This window comes from Ictidomys tridecemlineatus, chromosome 6 (genome assembly GCF_052094955.1).
Source record: "Ictidomys tridecemlineatus isolate mIctTri1 chromosome 6, mIctTri1.hap1, whole genome shotgun sequence".
Lineage (NCBI taxonomy): Eukaryota > Metazoa > Chordata > Mammalia > Rodentia > Sciuridae > Ictidomys > Ictidomys tridecemlineatus.
In genome coordinates this window covers 13,149,966-13,167,887 of record NC_135482.1, presented here as the reverse complement: position 1 = coordinate 13,167,887, position 17,922 = coordinate 13,149,966, and the positions used below count along the sequence as shown (strand labels likewise).

General features: G+C 55.4%; 1 protein-coding gene across 1 annotated transcript in view; it reads right to left on the bottom strand.

Annotated features, from left to right (window-relative positions):
• Syn3 (synapsin III) overlaps positions 1–17,922 on the bottom strand; it is a 424,399-nt gene that overhangs the window by 10,569 nt on the left and 395,908 nt on the right. Inside the window, exons 8-11 of the mRNA XM_078052454.1 lie at positions 13,069–13,214; positions 9,244–9,346; positions 5,254–5,388; positions 4,481–4,568 (exon numbers count right to left, since the gene is read on the bottom strand). Coding sequence (XP_077908580.1) covers positions 4,481–4,568; positions 5,254–5,388; positions 9,244–9,346; positions 13,069–13,214 — 472 coding nt within the window. The remainder of the gene's footprint in view (positions 1–4,480; positions 4,569–5,253; positions 5,389–9,243; positions 9,347–13,068; positions 13,215–17,922) is intronic.

Below are 17,922 nucleotides of genomic sequence, written 5' to 3'. Positions count from 1 at the left end.
GCATCTGTCCAGTGGAAGAGGCTGGGGTCATCCGATCGTAGGATGTGGCAGAATAGCATTAAGTGACAGGGATGCTACTGATGGCACTGAACACATACTGCTCATAAAAGTGGCTTATGTGACAGCACAGATGTTTATTCTTTTGGCACAAATACATAAAGCTATGTGGAAAAGAAAGATGGAAAGTTGTTCATAGACTCACTGGGCCTAAAACTCTAATGTGCCCATGGATCATTGGGGATCTTGTCAAAAAAAAAAAAAAAAAGAACTTGACACAGTAGATGTGGGGTGGTGATGCGGACCACATCGTGTACCCCAGATCGGGACGTTGAAGCCCTAACCCTCAGTGTGATTGCTTTTGGAGGTGGGGTCTTTGAGGGGGTAATTAAGGGTGGTGGAGGCTATCAGGGTGAGGGCTGATCAACAGGGTGGGGTCCCCCTAAGAAGACGAAGAGACATCGAATGTGGGTGTGCGTCTGGGGAAGAAGGAAGCAGCTGCCATCTGCCAGCCAGGAGAGAAGCTGCACCCAGAACCAGTCCTGCCGCTGCTGTGGTCTACGGGCCCAGGCTGCGGCTCTTTGCTGTTACCCAGCTGGAGCAGAAAACTGCGGGTGATTCTGCAGCTTTGAGTTACAAGGCCCTGAACACTGCAAAGGTGGGGGGGGGGTCATGAGGGACTCGGATTCTTCTCCCTCCGGCTTGGGAGGCTGAGGCAGGAGGATCAAGAGCAGGCAGAAGAGGCGTGGCTTTGAAAAAGAGGGACAGAATCATCCCTGACTTTTGGCATTGCTCTCTACATTTTTCTAAGAACTTCCAGGAGCAGCATATCCTTTTTCTAGAGAAACGGATGGAGGAGATGTGACCCTGCTCTTTGCACAGAGGTGGAGACACAGTCCTCCCAGGGCTGCCCTGAGTCCTCACGACGTCTTTGTGTGGATTAAGAAAATTCCGCTGCTTTCTCTGGTGGCAGCAGCTCTGGCTAGGTGCCAGAGGACCCTTCCCCTTGGACACAGAGCCCGCTGGGCACATTTGCCGAGGGCATGACCTGTCCGCCTGGTGGCCCTGACTCTCTGCTGGCCCCAGGAGCCCCGGGTCCTGACTCAAGCCTGGTCAGGAGCTTGCCACGTGACTGTGGGGAAGTCACACAATGAAGTCATTGGACCATACGCCAAACGGCCCTCCCAATTAAACATTTTTGTGAGCGTGGGGAACACTTTCTAAATTGGATTAAATTACAACCCCAGTTTAGCAAATGATGGCGTGAGGCCTTGAACCTTGACCTCTTTCATGACGGTAGATGGGAGGACCCCTAGATTTCAAACTCCCACACCTCTGGGCCAGGCGGGTATGTAAATAAACAAAGTGGAGGAGTGTCAGAAAAATAGCTGCTTTAAAAAAACCCTTCCCTCTGGACATAATAAGGGTTCAGAGAACTTTCTCTAAAGAGGTGCTGAGCCTAAAGAAAATAGCCATTGACCGCCTGTCACCCTGGAAGTGACAACAGAGAGGAGCAGGGCAGAGGCAGAGTCCTCGCTGGGTCCAGGGGTCAGCCCTGACTAGCTGGCAGCTGATGGCTCTATGTAGGAAGGCAGACTCACTGTTTCTGGAATCTCTGTATCTGTCATCCTAGTGGCTTGGGAGGCTGAGGCAGGAGGACCAAGAGTTCAAAGCCAGCCTCAGCAACTTAGTGAGGCCCTATGCAACTCAGGGAGACCCTGTCTCTAAAATAAAAAGGGTGGTGGGGGGGGAAGGCTCTAGAAATTGGCAAGGGGGGAGGGTGGGAGGCTTAACATAAAATCTAGATGTTTAAGTAAAGGTTCCCGAGTTTTAAATGTTGGAAACTGTTTTACTTCTAAACCCCACTGCAGGTCAAATAAAACATCATGTTTTCTACATGGTTCTTAAACTCCATCCCCACCCTGGGCCGATAATATTTTGAAAACTCTGTGTTCTCAACTCATCAACTTTAAGTCCCTATATATCCCTTGGATTCATTAAAAGATACCCTCGTTATTTCTTTTAGTTTTTTTTTTTTTGAAAAGCATACAATTTAGCATTTTTTAAATTTAAGCACAGACACAAAATATCATGTATAAAAAGTCTTTGCCGAATCACAGGATTGCTGCTAGAAAGCAAAGTTTATTGAAAGGAAACCTTCACTGTTACCGAGTTTGAAAACGAGCATCGAGTGTGAAGCAATAATGTGATCTTGTCATTGGGGGAAACTGGTGAAAACCTCACTCTTCAATTAGGCTTGTTTGAGAAGATAAATTAGCCTTGTTATTTTTAATCCGGATTGTTAATTCTAGGAGCGTTTTCTTTAGTTACCTTAACTGGTTTTAGATCGATTATTTTTCCACGGACTAGAAGTGTGTTGAGCTGCATGTTCCTTAAAATAACCTCTCTTTATCCGGCGTGTTTCTGCTCTGGGCAGAGAGGAAACCACAGTCAGTAGCTCTCTTTTAAAAGGGGGCTCTGTTCAAATGTGTTTTTAAAAAGTGGGAAGGAGGGGGCAGGCAGAGCAGGCCAGGAGGCTGGGGGTGACGCGTGTCGTTTGGAACATTTAGACTTAGGGAAGTCTTGCCAGGCGGACAGTGGGGTCGCGTGAGGTACAAGGACCCTTGATGATGATCAGGAGCAACCTGGTTTTTAGATCTGTGAGTAAGACAGGTTACTACCAGCCAGAGGTTGGGAGCGGTTGTTGACAGCGAGTGACAGTAGGAAGAGCTCATGTCTCTAGGCTGGTTCTCTCTGTCAGGCACCTCGCTAACTGCTTCACCCGCATTGTTCTGGGGACAGTTCCTCATCGGTACCTGTGACCGCTGCTTTGTCCTCCTTTATCGCTGAGGAAATGGAGGCTGGGAGAGGGGATGACGTGAGGTCACTGGAGTGTGTTCTTGAAGGGCCTGTTGGGACCCCGGACCCCCCTTCTCTCTCTGCCTCCTTCCTCAGCTAAGTCCTCCTGCTGTCCCGAGGGACTGTGCCCCGGGCCCCAGGCACAGGCGCAGGCGTAGTTGTCATTCAACAAATGTGGCTTTCTTTCAGCCCCGGGGTTGACCTCGGGGGTGCTCTACAACTGAGCCACATCCCCTGCCCTTTTTATGCTTTGAGACAGGGTCTCTTTAACTTGCTGAGGCTGGCTTTGAATTTGCGATCCTCCAACTTGCAATCCTCCTTCCTCAGCCTCCCGAGTCCCTGGGATTACAGGCGTGCAGTACCCTGTGCGGCCCGAGTGTTACTGTTTTAAATTGTAGAGGGAACTGAGCCTCAAAACTCTGGGGATTTGTCAGACTAGAGAATGAGAGAAAACTTCAGGGACAAAGAAAAAGACATGAGTAAGATTAAGTGGGGAAGCCTACTCTGGCCTTTAGAGTGGATGCGAGTCTGAATAAGCCATTGTACTGCCAGACCATGCTACTACAGACACGGAGGCGGAAAGGTCAACTAGCCCAGCGTTTTGACAAGTGTGGTCGAATATAGTTTCGATAATTGTGCATGTATTTTGGAGTATAGGGGGGGAAATAGTCAACATCACATTCATTTATGTGAAAACGTGAGCCGATATAAAAGAATACACTGAATAAATGACAGTGATAGAGAAAGGGAGGGAGGAAGGAGAGGAGGGAGGGAGGGAGAGAGGAGGGAGGAAGGAGAGGAGGAGGGAGGAAGTCCTGAGGGAGGAAGGGGCAATTTTCCTTAGATTTATGGAAGAGGGGACCACCTGCTGCCCAAGGTTGGCTTTTTCCGAGAAGCAGTACATGTATTGTGTTCAGGATTGTGGCTGCGAGGCCAGACGAGATAGAAGCTCTTTCTTTCTGGTCAATTTTAAAGCAGATCCTTAGAGGTTGCAAGGAAGCTGCCCGGCCTGGTGGCTCCCTGCAGAGCTGCTCTGGAGGGTAAGAGGGGGCATTTCCTCCCTGCGGTTGCGTGGGAGAGCTCCCGGGCCGCAGAGGTTCCCGGGAAGCGCTCCTAGCTGTTCTAGTGATCTGGTCTCACGGCGGTATCCATACTTATCGGTCCCCTGGCAAACGGTGGCATTTATGTAGTGCTGCTGGAATGTTTATGGGGAAGGATTTCATTTGACAAGGTCTTGTCTTGTGTTCTGCTTTTTCTCCTCTCTCACTCCAGTGGATTGGCTCATGCATCTGGGAGCTAGAAGTGAACACGTTCTAGAAGGCCTAAAAGGCCAGACTGTCCATCTGCCAGTTGCTTGTGCCTCCCTGGGTGAAGCTTCCATGGCCACCGCAGAACAAAGGAAATACGGATGTCTCTCCTGTGGAGAGCTTGGGAGGCTAGAAAGTGCCCAGCCCCGTGCACAACCCGCACTGAAAGGCAGGTCTACCTTCTCTTTCCTTCCCTGTCGCTAAAGGGTTGACACACCTCGTGGTCGGTGTGGAACGGGTGTGGTGTGAAGATGGATCCTTCCACAGTGCCCTCTGGAGGTCCCGGGCACCACCCTGACATCCTCCCTGGCTCTTACCTTGTGGAGGTGGGCGTGGCTGGGGCTGTCCCAGCTGAGGTCCCAGCTGGCCTTGCCCGGGGGATTTTGCGGGTTTGGTCTGTGGAGCCTAAAGCGGAAGAAAAAGGAAGCCTGTAGCCATCTCCCTGGCCTTTTCCTGGGTGGGGCCAGCTTTAGAGAGATGGTTTTAGTGAGTGAGACCTCCTTGCAGGCTTATTAAGTGTTCGGGTCTCACACAGGTACGAGTTGGGGTGGCCACTACCCAAGACAGAACATTCCAGAGCAGAGGGCCACCCGTGCCCTCCTCAAGTTGAACCATCAACCTGACATCTGTGATCATGGATGAGGTCTTGTGGGGACAGCAGGATCTGGGTGGGGGACAGGAGCAAGTCTCTGGATGAGACTGCAGCTGGAGGATTCTCTGCAGAGTGGGTGGGTCCTCCTTGGTGGGGGCTGTGCAGGGAGACACAATAGTCTCCATCATCTGTGCCCTAGGAACACACAGGGACCTGTGAACCCAGGCTCTTGTTCAGGCCCAGGATGCCGGCAAGGGATTGTGACAGCTGTCAGTGCTCTCTGCCCACAGGTGCCTGAAGGCCAGGTGGGACCAGATCTTTCTCTCCAGCAGGGAGGAGGGGCCCCTAGAGACGTCCTGAGTCCCCCCATGGGGACGCCCACCTCTTCCCACCTCATTCCTATCTACCCACTATGGCTCCTTCCCTGGGATCCCTCTGTTGGATCGAGGGGCCCCCAGCCCAGACATGCAGCATGTTCTTTATTCTGCAGAATCTTACCCATGGCTTCAGGGGTGAGGGTACTGTGCCCCCTGGCATTAGGAATTGGCTCATTTTGGAGACAACGAGGTCAGCCATCAGCTGCTTGTCCTCTTCCACATGCTCCCCGATCAGGGGCATTGAGCTGTCCATTACCTGTGGGAGACAAAGGAGGGGTGAAGGACCCCATGCCTGCATAGCTGGGGCAGCAACGTCCAGGAGCAGCCCTGGGCTCAGGACCGAAATGACCACTAGATGGCGATGTCCTCCATGCAAACCACCCAGCCCCGCACCTCCAGCTGCGACTGGGCTCCCCGGAGACATTCTGTTCCCCCAACTTCAGTCTAAACCCGCTCCCTGGTTCAGCCCTGGTCTGCCTACAGATGTTGGACTAGGGCAACGTGACCATGACCCAGGCTGGGAGCCTTTGCTGACCTTTTCCGTATTTTTCTTTGGGGAGCTGGTATCCGCCCCCTCCTTTCCCACTGGGCCCCCTCCAAGGGTGGGGTCTGGCCTCCTCTCCTCTGGCCCAAGGTCAAGAGTTTCCACAAAGCCGGAAACAGTAAAGGTGGGGGCTCCATCAGGACCAAAAATAAGTGGGGGGTGGAGGTGGGGGTTGGAATTGACCCAGGGTTCAGAGAGAAGAGGAACGAGGGGAGGGTTGTTCTCTAACACAGGCCTGGGGCCAAAGTCACTCCGCAGGGACCTGGCCTTTCTCCAAGGAGACAAAGAGGTGGCCTGAGGGACGGGGACCGCCATTCTGCTGTTTCCACAGATGGGGAAACTGAGGGGTGGAAGGGATTTGCCTGAGGCCACACAGGACAATGACCCAGGTGAGTCCCTGGGCAAGGCAGCTACGGAAGGCCCTGAACTAGCCTTGGCAGACCCATGAACTGGCTGTTCTCACCCCGCCTCTCTCTTCGACCGCTGGAATCCAGCCGCGAGTTCACCTGCTCTACCCGCCTCAAACCTCGGGGCTGGTCTCCCCTCGTCCCCGGCTCTGGACCAACCAGCGTCTCTGTCCTCTGGGTCCCCATGTTCATGATTTGCTCTTGCCACTCCTGGTGGCCCGGGTAGCTGCTCTTCCCTCAGGGAGCACCTAGCCAGCCCCCCCTCCTCCCGGAAGCTGTCTCAGATGGGGGGAGCCAGCTCTGGGAGCTGATCCTCCTTCTGCCCTCCCGGGTTGTGCCACTGGAGAGCTGGGCTACGGGCTGCGAGGTGGAGTGGGGGGACGGAGGTCCTGCAGCAGCCCGCTCCTCAGGCTAGGGGTGGGGCCTGCCCGTTGCCCTGGGCACTTGCCAGTCTCAGTAGCTCTCCGAGGCAGGTCTTAGTAGTGTCCTGATCCCAGTGGTGAGGACACCGAGGCTCACAGAGGTGGCACCTTCCTTGTCACCAGGCAAACTCTCACCAGCTCTCCAGGGTCAGAACCCAGAAGAGGCAGCAAGGGTTCCAGGCCTGGTTCTGCCACAGACCTGCTGTGAGACCCTGGGCTCGTCACTGTTCCTCTGTGGGGCTGTTTGAGCAGCTGCTAGTCCCTCCAGCTGGACTAGCGGGGTCTGTGGGTCTCACGCACCCCTGAGCCTGAGAGGCTGTGAAGCCGACTGCCCTGCGGCTTCCTGCAGGGGCCTGAACACTCCTCAGGGGGCTCCTGGTCTGTGCCCAGGTCTGTGACATTGGGATCCCAGTGCCCGCCACATGGACAGTCTGGGTTGCGGCAGCTGTGTTGAGTTCCAGCTCTGGAGTCTGTCCCCGGCCTGTCCTGTCCTCTCCCCCTGACCCTGCCTACCCTCTCCTGGCCTGGTGCGTTCTCCACATTCTCTGCAATGGAAAATAGTGACCACGCAACCTCAGGTCACACAAGTTTGGAATCCCCACAGTGGACACAGCCAAGGAAAGTGGACACTGGGTGTCCCCGGGGAGACATGCTTCCAGGGAGCCATGTCATAGCCTGGACAGGTCAGAGAGGGCCTTTCCCCGGGGATTTCACTGTGAGGGTCCTCACCAACCATCACACACGCTCTGTTCTCCCCACAGCGGTGAGGTGGCTAGGAACCCAGTAATTCTGGATCTCTCCTGCCTTTTTCTTTCCTTAATAGGAAAAAAAAATACCTTTTAATCCTAGTGGCAAGCTTCCCCTCTCCCCTGATACTACCCCAAACCCAAAAGGAAGGGGAACAACCCCGTAATGTTTCTGAGAGAAAAGAGAAAAAAAATTCGAAAGCCATTTTTTTTCTGGAACATTTTTGAGAAGCTGTTTTCTTGTGCCTTGAAGTCCAAGCCCACTGCTTCGCTTTCTTTTTGATTTGTTTTTTGTTTTTAATGTGAACAGTCTTTCATGCCTGAATGTGTGGGGGCAGGAGCCTGGGCCCACGGGGGCACATTTTTCCTTCCTAAGAGTGAAAGTTGAGAAAACCCCGAGGGACGGGCCCTCGGGGGACCCCTGGCTGCCACTTATGGGTGGAGGCAGGGCCTGGGGGGACGTCTGGCGTCCCCGATGACATGCAGACGGGAGCAGGAGGGCCTGTGGGGTCCCAGGAGCTCTGAGGCCCCAGGCAGAGAAGCTGTCACCCTGCGCCTGCTCAGAAGCTCCCAGGGTCTCCCCAGGAAAGTGGGGGACTGGCCCCTCCAGGGTACTGTGTCCCTCAGTGACTCTGTCCCTGGATCTTCAGTATCTCCTCTAAGGAGGGGACCCTGGGGAATCTGAGGGACAGTGACAGCCAGACGGAAAGTGTTCTTGCCCAGAGAGGAGCGCTGTTTCCAGAGAAGGGCTGGCTCCACTGTAGGGGCCACTCATCTGCAGGGAGCCTCCTGGGGGCGCTGGGGACGCTGTCCGTCCTGGACTCCCGACCCCGCCTCCCTGGGCACGTGTCAGTGCCCACTGAGTCACCTGGTCCTGCTGCACTGTGGATCCCTGGGGAGCCCTGCAGCATGAGGGCCTGGGGGACGGCTGGCTCCTGTGGTCACCCTGGCCATGTGCTTCCCATTAGCCACCCACACCTGGGGGAGGGGGCAGCCACGGGCCTTGTGTCAGCACCGGCCTCCCCTGTGCTGGGGAAGTGAGTCTCACGGAGGGAGGGGGGGAAGGGTGGTGTGTGCGGGTGTGGGGGCATGTGTGCGTGCGTGCGTGTGTGTGCGTGCATGCATTGTGTGTACACACGTGTGTTCGTGCATGTGTGTACATGTGTGTGCGTGTGCATGTGTGTGTGGGGGTGTGCGTGTGAGCATGGAGAGCCCAGCCCAGGCCAGAGTGGACAGCAGCGGACAGCAGGGCAGGGAAGGAGCTGAGGAGAGCGGGGAGGGCTGGGGACCAAGAGGGCCACGGGGAGCCACGGAAGCGGGGGATTGAGGGGTGGGGGGGGCTGTGCAGAAGGAGGGTCTTGAGGGGGGCTCGCCTCAGCCCCTCTGGGGGTGTCTCTTACAACTTCGTCTCCAGCATCTTCCCCCATCACCCCTGCACACTGTGCCCCTTCTGGACATTTGACACCCCCCGTCCTTTACCTGTTTGTCACCCTCTGCCCTGTCAGCCTGCAAACTCCATGTGCCGTGGGTTCACTGCTGTGTCCCCAGAGCCACACGCCGAGCCCACAGGAGGCCCTGAAGCTCATGTTTGTTGAATGAACAAATGACAGAGTCTCTGCATAGTGGCCAGGAGAGTGTGTCTACCTTCTTGGACATGGAGGTCACTGACAGGGCCCAACGGGACAGAATCTTGCCGACTCTTGGCCTGCCACTCTTCCATTAGGGTCACAGGCCGGGACAGCTGTTCAGCTGTCCTGAGCTCTGGAGGCCGAGCCCCTGAGCATGAAGCCAAGGCCTCTCTGATGCAGCTGAGGTGGGACGGGGCGGACGAGGGGCAGGCAGAAGCTTCTGGAAGCTGCTCACTGCAGCCTGGGCTGCCTGTGCCAGGAGCAGGCACAGGACACAGCTGACTGTGCTGAGGCCCAGGACTGGAGTCTCCCCTCTGGCGCCTGCCAGGTAGAGCCAGGCGGGGGACGGGGCTTCAGGCCTCACCTCAATGATGTAGTCCCTGCCGTCCTTGCTGTGCACGGCCTTGACGGCACAGATGTCCAGCCCGCCAAACATTTCTGAGCAGCTGTCCACCCACAGCCTGTACCTGTAGGGGAGGACAGATGGACAGAGTGAGTCCTGGGGAGGGCAGGGGGCGGGGTCAGGGGGAGGGGGAGGGGGGAGACAGCCATGCTGAGGCAGAGAGGCCCAGCTGACAAAGAGGAGATGAGAGACTGTGATGGGCCCTCAGGAGGGAGACAGGGACACTGGGCGTGGGGGAGAGAGAGGGTGGAGGGGGAACAGGGAGCCACGCTGGGAAGGAAGGCAGAGGGAGAGAAGGAGTGAGAGCCCATGATCTAGAGACCCTCACCCCGCACCCCGGGCCCCGCCGGCCCCCCAGCAGTGGGGAGCTTGTCCTGCTCCTGCCTGAGCCTCTGCAGCCCTTTTCCCTTGGGAAAGCTGCTCCAAGACTCCAAACCTCCCCCTGGGACCAAGGCCTGCGGGGGACAAAGGGCGCATTCTCCCCCAACTTGGGGTGGAGGTGGCAGGGCGGCCTGGCAGGCTGCTCCCGCCTGGCCCCGGGGCCTGGGCCTCTGGACCCGCGGCTTTTGTTCCCTTTCCAGCCACTCCAAGGCTCCAAGGCCAGTTTGCTTTGCTGGGGACAGATCTCAATGCTGGACTCTGACCCTGCAACAAGGGGCCGGTTGTATCTGGAGAAGTCTTCCCGACTGCACTTGGCTTCCCTTGGGGGCTGGATTTGGGAGTCACAGGGGACTCTGTGTTCATGTCCTTGCTTCTCTCCCCACTCTCCAGGGTCACACGGGGCACGCCTGCTCTCAGATCTATTTGTGTCTCTGAGCCATGAGGCCCAGAGTGAGGAGGGATCATGGCTGAAGTGCTCTTAGAACTCACTCTCTTATGAGTGCCACTGAGGCCCAGAGAAGGAGGGCGGCTTGCCCAGGTCACACAGCAAGGCAGTAACAGAGCCAGGATTACCTAGGTCTCCTGGTTCCTGGCCGGGGTCTCTCATTCAGCCTCAGCCAGAGTGTGGCACGATGAAAAGGAAGGATCCAGGCCTGTGCCCGGGGGAACGACTCCTCATTCCCGCTGATCCTACCACAACTCCATCAGGGAGGTTTCAACCCCCCTTTATTGATGGAGAAACTGAGGTTCAGAGAGATTAATAGTGGCCGTGCGGCTTCCAATCCTAAGTCCTGTCTGATTCCCGATCTCACTGCGCTTCCTCTCGCTCAGGAAAGCCACCGCCCTCCTGTCCCTCCTCAGCCCAGGAGGCAGGGGCGTGGACTCTTGCTACTATTTCCTCAGTAGTTTAGGATGATCCTTTCCCTCTTGCAGCCTCAGTTTCCTCATCTGTGAAATGGAGCGGCCAGAAGGGGTTCTGGTTGTGTGCTGGAGTCACCGGGAGCATCCAACCAACACTCAAGCAAATACCTATTTTTAAAACGCTTCTCCGGTGAGTCTGATGTGTGGTCACATCTGGAGGCAAACCTTGGTCCTCAGGGCTCTGAGTCCTCTGTGCTCTGATCAGGGTCCCTGTATTCGGTTCCCAAGGCTCACTTGTGGGACACTCGTTTGGGGAGAGCTGCTCTGAGACACTGGTGAACCAGGCCTCTTGACAAGGGAAGAGGGACGTCTAGACCTCAGGCCAGAGGCACTGGCTTCCAGAGCCTGTTTTCAAATGAAGAGCATCTGGGCGGCCTTTGGCTGCACCCAGGAGGCCGGCAGCCAGGGTCAAGGCAGGGACTGCAGGGTGGAACCCTGTGGGAGAGGCCGGAGAGCGCGGGGCCCCTGCCCACTCTGGTCGGGCAGGACTATCACCAACCCAGCCTCATCCCTGGCATTGCCCAGGGCTCAGGCTACCCTGTAAAACCGTGAACCAGGCGGAAGTAGGGGCCAGAGCCTGGTTAAAGGGCCCCAGGGATTTTGGCCATGTGGCCATGGGACTGTCCAGGCCCTGGGGTACTGCCCTTGACCCTAAGGGGAAAGTGAATTCCAGGCCAGAGCAGCCCCATTCCTATGGTCGGTTCCTGCAGAAATGGCCCTGGTGGCTTGGGGCCAAGCAGAGCCGAGAAGATGGTGGCTTGCTGGGGACATTCATGAGCAGCTTGGGAGGCACTGGGGAGGGCTGGGCTCCCATTCCTGAAAGGCTGTGGAGAAGGGAGCAGGAATGTCACATGAATACCCATGGGGAGAGGCGTGGGGCCACCCCAGTCCATCGGACTCCCTGGAGCCAGGTGATGAGCACAGCCCCTCCAGGCTAGGAGGGCAGGTGGGCTCCCAGGTAAAGGCAGCAGCTGCCAGGGAAGGTAGCTGGGAACACAGGCTCTCCTCCCTGCCCTGGGCTGGACTGGGTCAGGCACTGCATATCCCTCTCTTCATCTTTGCAGAAGCACTTTGACTTGGGTATTAGTGCCCTCATTTTAAACTGAAGAAGTTCAGAGCTTCTCCACGGTCACACAGCACGGTCAGGGCCACTCACTGCAGTTCATGGGGCTTTCTAGGCCCAGAACTGGGCCTAGCTCAATGACTGGCTCCCACTAGGTGCCCATCGAATACTGACAAAGAGATGAAACAAGACCAGGTCCTCTGACTCCTCCATTCTTTAGGACGTCATCAGGCACCATGTCCTCGAGGGAGCCTTGGCCATTCCCTCCCTGGTCCCCTCTGGGCGCCCTTCTCTGAGTGCCCACTGCCAGCACTTAGGGCTCCCTTCCGCCCTGTTCACCGCCTCGCCCTCTAGTTGTTTCTTTGTCCCCGTTCTTAGTGGGGAGCCGCGGCAGGGGTGGCTGCTGGGCTCTGTCCCAGTCCGTGGGTCACTTATTTTCCCTCCATGGAAAGACTCCTCGACGCCCCTCCGCACTGATCGGCCGCAGGGGGCGGTCCCAGTCGGACCTCCAGGGGTGGAGCCTGGCCTGAGCCATCCAATCACAGCACCGCGGCCTTCTCGGGCACAGGGATTGGTTCAGGAGGGGTCACGTTGCCTCAACCCTGGCCAGTTAGTGACTAGGGCTCAGTCGCGGGCTTCAGTGGGTCCCTTGGGAGCTAGGTTTTCCGTCCTCGGGACCTGACACCCTGAAGGCCCAAGCCCGGAGGCTCCGTGGGCCGCTGTAGGAGAAGCAGCCGCGGGAAACGCTCTCCTGAACAGGGTGGAGAAGGAGTGCCCAGGCCTCCCCGAGCCTGGCCCTCAGGAGGGGAGCCAGTAAGTCCTTTAGAGCAAGACCCCGTCACTTGGACCCTTCAAACGGATCCAGAGTTCTTAAAGGGAATGATTGGATCTTTCTACTGTGGCCTCTTTAGTGCTCAGCCCAGTAGGGCATGCAGTTGGCACTCAATAAATGTCCACTGAATACTTAGAGCTTTCTGGCCCCAAAGCCCACACTAAGTGCATTGCTACCACGTACTTGGGAGCAGAGGTCACCCGACAGGCGGGAAAGAATGCGGGTGACTGGCCCTGGGAGCAGGTGACAGCCCTGTTTCAAGTGAGAATGGCTTGCAGCAAGTGTTTAGAGGGAGAAAGGCCTGCGTGAGGCGCTCAGCCAGAGTGCAGCCCGGAAACACTCGGGGAGGTCAGCCCCTCCTACCGGGAGGAACAGGAATCTGCGAAAGGAGCGATTCCATTTCCCCTGGTGCCCTAAAAAGGGTGCTTCCCAAAGAGAAGCACGGGGACTCCCTGCTCCCTTCTCAGAGCAGTGGGCAGGGGAGGCTCTGGACAAGGTGGTGGCATGCTTCACAGGGCTCCTTGCTGTCCCCTCCCAGCTCCCGCCACAGCGGCACCCCTTGTCTCCCTGCTCCCCATCCGTCTCTTACCTCTCAGTCATGGCCACCTGCTCCAGCATGGCGGAGCCTGTGTTGGCCTTCCAGTTTCCAGAGATGGACGTTCGCCTGGATCCAAAGACAAAACCAGAATGAAACAAAAACAAAACCCAACAGTACATCACGGTCGTTAGGGATCGCTGTCACTGGTCTATTTTCCTTCTTTGCTTTGGTTGTTAGGAGGCTGTGTTTCAAATATCTGGCTCACAATAGTTGTGGTATGCACCTCTTTGGTATGTACCCTGTCCTCAGCCTTTTTTTTTTTTTCCTGTTTTTATTTCCTTTTATCCTGATTGCTTTATTTACTTTATGTATCGTTCTAGGAAGGTTTTGGAATATAAAGATCAAATTTAAAATATACTGATGTCATCAGATAAGATCCCCCCAACCTTGGTGGTATAGGTTGGATCTAAAGTGTTCCAAAGAGGCCCACATGCTAAAGCTTGGTCCTCAGCTTGGTGCTATGAGGAGGTGGTGGAATCTTTTAAGAGGTGGAGCTTCATGGGAGGAAGTTAGGGGGATATTGAGACACTGGTATTTTTCTTCCTTGGCTCCCTGGGTACCATAGGGTGAGCAGCCTCCTTTGCCATGTGCTTCTGTCACAATGTACTGTCAGCCCAGACTCAAAGCAATAGGCCTAAGTAACCATGACATGAGATCTCTGAAACCAAGAGCCAAAATAAATGTTTCCTCTTTGTAGGTTGATTTAGCTCAGGTATCTTGTTACAGTAACAGAAAGCTGACTAATATACCTGGTGTCTCCTTTTTGAGGAGAACTAGGGCCATGTAGCCTCTGGTGATTCTGCAACTTTTTGTGGGCCCCAAAATGTAGGAAAAATGATCCTTAGAGACAAGTGGTTACTTTTCCATGAAGAAAAGCAGGAAGTTCTGGCCTGTGCCTGATTTGCCACCCTCCTCTGTTCCTTTTCTGCAGCTTTGTCTGCTCCAGCAACACCTGACCTCCCTTCCTGTGCCCCAGTGCACATGGCCCCTCCCTAGGTCATGGCCTGCAGTGCATTCTCCCCTGTGCTCCGTGTAGCTTTTGCCTCCAGCTTGCCCACCCCACCCCAAGTTCTTATCATACTTAGGCTTCATCTCAAACATGCCTTCCCTCCAGTCTACATTATCTGACTGCTTGGCACCACCCCCTGCGCTAAGCTCTGCCATGCTGATCCGGCTTGTAGTGATTGCTTTCGTGTCTTGTCTTTCCTGATGTGCGGATCCCCTGAGGGCAGGGGATCTGTTTCAGTGCATGCCCTGTACCCCCAGAGCCCAGTGGAACCTGGCATGTAGTAGGTGCCCAGTAGCTACTGAGTGAGCAAAGGATAGTGTATGCTGTGGGGGAATCCAGAGAAGCCACCAACCACCACGGCACCTCTGCACCCACCAAAGACCCAGTGAGCTTAAGGAAATGGCAGAGATGAAACCGTCCGTCTGTCTTAGGGGCAAGCGAGGGTATGTGGTTGAGATCAAAGAGTGAACTGGGGAGAGAGATTGACTCAAGAATATGTCTATAAAGAGAAAATCAAATGTGTGAGCGCTGAGAATTCATGGCAGCCACCGAGTGGACGCAAGTTCACTTTGGTTCAGTTCAGATGGACTAGATTCAATTTGGTTTGGCAAATGCTCGCAGGGCCACCCTGTGTCCTGGGTACTGGGTGAGTCTGAGTGTGCCGAGATGACACCTCGGGCTGCTCCCGGCCTTCGGGGTGGCCCAGCCTTGGAGCCAGGGGCTAGTCACAGTAGGGTTAGCAATGGGCACAGAGTTAAGGGCTCTGGGGAAGTCAAGGTGGTGAGAGAAGGTAAAAACTGACGGGAGTTACGCGGATGTGAGTCTGCATCTTGGTTTCAGGGTTTTCTAGCAACATAACCCTGGGCAGCATCTTGGAGTCTTTATATCCTCAGTGGTAAAATGGGAGTATTTGGAGTCTCAGCCTTGTAGGGACTTGCGTACGTGAAAGACCACATTCCCATAGGCCTCGGAGCACAATGGGAGCTGCTATTATTTTTAGTAAGTGGACCAGGACAGGCAGGCAATCTAAGGACTGAAAACTAGCCAGATGGCGTTCCTTCCAAGAGGAGCGTGTAGTGATAGCTGATGTCTGAGGAATGCTTTCTGTATCTGAGACACGATCCAAGGGCTTTAAAAGTCCTGGCCCATCTCAGCCTCTCCAAATCTCAGGGGATGGGCATTCTTCTCCTTTTTTCTCACTGTGTGGCAGAAGCCGCCAAATTGTGTTCTTAACCTTGACTTGATCTGAACTTGGCCCTTAACCCTGTCTTCTTAACCTTGACCTTGACCTTCCATGGTGGAGCCCAGGGGGCCCATCACAGAGGGAGGGAAGGAGGTCTTGTTCTTGGCCGGAATGTGACACTGTCCCTGGGATTAGGATGAATGGAGACTGTGACAAGAGCATCCACCTATACGACAAGTTGGCTTAGTCCACTTGGGCTGTAGAGAGAACAGAGATTGGCGTCTCCCTGTAGTGGAGGCCAAGAGGCCGAGATCAAGGTGCCAGCCCACTCGGGGTGCGGTGAGGACCCACTGTCTGGTTCCCGTGCTGGAGGAGGCAGGGGTCTTTCTGAACCCTCTTTAGAAGAACATTAGAAGGATCCCATTCTTGAGAGCTCTGCCCTCCTGCTCCGATCCCCTCCCCAGGGCCCCTCCACCTCCCTCACGACATCACCTTGGGGGTTGGGATTGCACGCGTGACTTTGGGGGGACAGAAACATTCGGAGCACAGCATAGGGCTATGGTCTAACCTCATTGGAGCAGGTGGAGGAAGAGGTACTGAGTGACTTTGGACCGAGTGGGGACAGTGTGACTGAAGATGAGAGGTGCTGCACCTGGCTGTGTGCCACAGTGGGTAACGTCACCTCCATGGCCATGGGTGGATGGGCTGGCACTGGGCACATGGACAGATAAGTCAGTGGATGGCTGATGGGGGGAGCCAGGGTCTCCTCTGTGGGAGTGGGAGGGTGCAGATAAGCAGTTAAGGAAAGGCCAAGAGGAACCACATCAAGCCAGATAAAAGCCACAGACATCGGTGGGACTGTTTTGAGCTTAATGTCCATAGGATGGCTCTGTAGAGAAATGATCGTGGACATGCATGTTCGTGTGGGGGAGGAGTCACACTCCTATTTCTCTGCCATATCTCACGAGAGAATCTAAAAGCTGTGACACCTTAGTAGCAGCCACCACAGCCTGCCCCGGGTGCAGGGCAGGATGTGGGCCATCGAGGAGGCTGAATGGTCAGGGCAGGGAGGACATTCCTCCCTGAGCTCTGGCATGAGCCACCTTCCTTGGATGTGAACAGCCCAGAGTCCAGGAAGCGCCACAGCGTGTGCCAAGTCGGAGCTGTCAGGCCAGCGAGGCTCAGATGAAGAATGGGGCAGTGAGGTCATCCTCAAGAAAAGAAACTGGGACAAGGTGTCGTCAACGTCAAGTGCCAGCTCCAACAATGCAGACAGGAGGAAGTGATATCATGAGGGACGTCGGGTGGCCTTGCTGCATGTGGTGTGACTCAGAGGGGCAGGGAGGGCATTTTATCAGCCTGAGGACATCTGAGAGCAGTGGCAACTCTGGCTCTCCCTGGGGCTGGAAGAGGGTGACTGACCAGGCAGGAGAAGGATTCCTTGAGCAGGGGCGCCATCCCTCTCCTGGGACTATCTGCCATCATCTCCCCCAGTGCCCCAGGCCATGGCAGAGTGCAGTGGTGACAACAGAGTCTGCAGGGTCCTCAGAGTCTGACATCACCATCTGGCCCTTCACACAAGTCTGCTGACCCCTGGCCTAGGCCATCCAGGTGTTGCAGAATCAACTCTGGGCCATCCAGGGGCAGACCTGCATGGCCGAGAGCAGCGAGACAGAATCAGGAGGCAGCTGGATTTGGCCCCGGGGACTGTGACTTGCTGACCTGACCCTGGGCACTTGCTATCCTGTATGGAAGAAAAATGTGGACAGAAAAACTTCCCAACTGTCTGGGACAACCGTGGAGGCTCACCTACGGAGCCACGCAGTCCGAGCTCCGCAAACCCTTAGCGGTCAGGCTCTGTGGGCTCTCTGGGTCTCGTCATTGCAAGTGGAACATTCCAAAGTGAAGACAGAAGTGGCTCGACAGCTGAGTCCTCTCCAAAGAACGAGATCTGGCTACTCCAGAACTCTTACGGCCTCAGCCCTGGGGGGGGGGGTCCAGCACTGCTGAGCCACGTCAGGGGTGCAGGTGGGCTGAGTCCTCCTGTCTCTCATTCCTTCTTTTTCTTTTAGATCCGGGGACCTCCATTCGCACTGGGGAATGGCCCTGAGCACCTGGCACACCTCCCCTCTGGGACACCCCTAGGGGTTGTCTGCCTTTCTCTAACCAATAAGAGCATGGCGGAAGCTGGCTGGATCTCCTGGTCCGGGGACCCATGATCTTGAGATAAGCACTGAAAACGATTAGGACAGGTTCCTCGCCAGCCGCCGCGCCATGGGAGCTGCCTAGTACCTCTGGCTCTCAGATCGTTGGGGCCGCTCTGGATCTTAACATTTCTAAACTTGGTAATTCAGAGGCTTTTTTTTTGTTTGTTTGTTTCTTATCACCCATTGTTTTCTAGTACATTCACTTAAAAAAACAAAACAAAACAAAACAAAACCGTTAAGATAGCCAGCCATCGTTTTTTGTCCCTTGCAGCCAGAGAAACCTGATGTCACCCTCCTGCAGCTCATGGTCCCCAGTTATCTTTTATATACACAGATGGAATCGTGTGCAGAGAACTGAAGAAAATCCTAACCCAGGCGTCCAAAGGCCTGCTTGACTTGTCCCCAGACTTCAGTTTTGACTGCCAAGCCTGCTCACCACGCCTAGC